Consider the following 2149-nt stretch of genomic DNA (forward strand, 5'->3'; position numbering starts at 1 on the left):
ACCACTATCACTAATTACTACCACAATAACTAATAACTAACATGTGCTTGTGATCAAAACCATAAACACATCCAACCAAGCCAACAACATATAAACAATTTCATCAATTACACCATATCTTGATAAAAACAAAAAATTGCCATTTAGATCTATGAAACACTGGCACATATATAGACACGACACACAGGACTAGTTGAATAATGCGGTAATGCGGAATACCAAACACACACCTTCAATCTGAAGTGTCAATGCTACATAGTCATGATCAATCATCATCATCATGATCACTCTCATCACTGAAATACCCAGCTTTCTTCCCTTTCTTCTTCGTCTTGTTGTTGTCCAAACCCTCATCATCATTTCTGTTTCTCCCCAGCAACCTTTCACCCTCTTCATCATCCACAACAGAAGCCCAATTATCGTCAAACTGCTCCGCAGCAATCTGACCACCCTCCTCCTCCTCCTCATCACCTTCCTCCTCCCCATCCCTATCCCTCAGCCCACTAAATCCCCGTCGCGGCTTCTTAGGCTGAGGCCGCGGCCTCGGCCCCAACTGATTCTTAGGACACTCATACGACAAATGACCATGCCCCCCACACTCATAACACAAAGCAGTCTCAGTATTGTACACGCGCTTCCGAATAAACTCCGGAGCACGTCCATTATCAGCAGCAATAGAAGCAGTTAGTGTCCTTCCATTGAGAATCTTCTTATTCATCTCCGCCACGGCGCGTTGGGCGTCATTACGAGAAACGAATTGGACAAACGCGACACCGCGGCTTAGGCGCGTGTGACGGTCTTTGAGAACGGTTACACGCGCGATGCGGCCGAAAGTAGAGAAGAGCGTATGGAGATCGGAGTTTGTTAGGGAGTAATCTAGATTAGAAACGTATAGCGTCGATTTTGATGGTGCTAAGGGTTCACCTGTTCCTCCTATTGATGATCCTTTGTTGTTCGGTTTTGATTGGGGTTGATTACTGGATGTGGTGCCGGTGGTGGTGTTGGGGGTTGAGGACGAAGCGCAGTAGCGGTAGTAGAAAACGTCGTCGTCTTCATCGCTGTCGCTGTGTTTTCGTTTGTGTTTCTTCTTGCTTGACATTTTTTTCGGTTCAGGTTTTTTGTTTCCGGCAACGGCGTTCGGTTTCCGGCGACGGAATTAGTTCTCCGATGCTTCTTTAATCTATAGAGGAAATCTGAGAGTGGAGAGATTCTATAATGCGTTTGAGAAACCCTAGAGAAGTGAAGCGAAACTCCAAGCGGATCTGGACATGGATCCGGATATTTTGGATTGGTTTTATATATGGTTTTATCCATTCTTATTTTTTTATAAGCAGTACTATCCATATGTAAATGGACAACTTGCTCACCGCCAAGTACTTGTAAAGATAGCATAAAACTAAAAATTATTATGTTTTAATATTTTTTTGTTTAATTGGTCAGCCACCCATCTGCATATATAAATTTTAATAATTTTTTGTTAGTATGATGCTAGATTTTTTAAGACAAAAATTTCTAGTTCGTTAGATATACAATTTTATTATATTATTTTAGATTATATTTTAATATCTTAAGATAAATAGAGTTATTGAAATTTAGCAAAAATAGAATAGAGTGAAATAGAAATTTTATTACTTTATTATTTGAATAATTAGCGATAAAAACAAAGTAAGTTTTTGATTCTGCTCATATAAAAGAGAAACAATACTGATGGAAAGTGATGAAAATTTTCATTCTGCTCATATTAAAGGGAACAATACTCGTAGAAAGTGATCAATACTAGTAGAAAGTGATGTAATTTTTTATTCCTCATATCTAAGGGAAACAATGCTAATGAAAAGTGATGAAATGAAATAAAATAGAATAATAAAATTTTATTATACTGGATCTGATTTTAATTAACTCAAACAATGTAATCTTATTCTATTTCATCTCATATCACTTCATATCATCTCATTGCATCAATTTAAGCAAAACCTTAGTCTAATAACTTCAGTTTCACAACATTTAAAAACTCTTATGTAGAATTTGTCCAGAATTGAAGAGGACTCATCTCTTACTAGAAACTCAACAATTAATTTGTTTTCAAAAGTAATGCTTTATTTATACGCTTAGATTATGTTTGGACATCTTAAAATGAAGATATAAGAAT

General features: G+C 37.2%; 1 protein-coding gene across 1 annotated transcript; it reads right to left on the bottom strand.

The window, feature by feature from the left end:
* Nucleotides 1-265: 265 nt before the first annotated feature.
* Nucleotides 266-1228, bottom strand: LOC127137470 (U11/U12 small nuclear ribonucleoprotein 31 kDa protein). The gene has a single exon (XM_051063927.1). It carries the CDS (start codon nucleotides 1097-1099, stop codon nucleotides 266-268), a length of 834 nt encoding a protein of 277 aa, XP_050919884.1. The 5' UTR covers nucleotides 1100-1228.
* Between the last annotated feature and the right edge of the window lie 921 nt (nucleotides 1229-2149).

The sequence above is a fragment of the Lathyrus oleraceus genome, chromosome 4 (genome assembly GCF_024323335.1).
Source record: "Lathyrus oleraceus cultivar Zhongwan6 chromosome 4, CAAS_Psat_ZW6_1.0, whole genome shotgun sequence".
NCBI classification, from domain to species: domain Eukaryota; kingdom Viridiplantae; phylum Streptophyta; class Magnoliopsida; order Fabales; family Fabaceae; genus Lathyrus; species Lathyrus oleraceus.

Coding starts and splice junctions, on each gene's coding strand:
- LOC127137470 (XM_051063927.1), bottom strand. CDS start 1,099: ATGTCAAGCAAGAAGAAACACAAACGAAAACACAGCGACAGCGATGAA.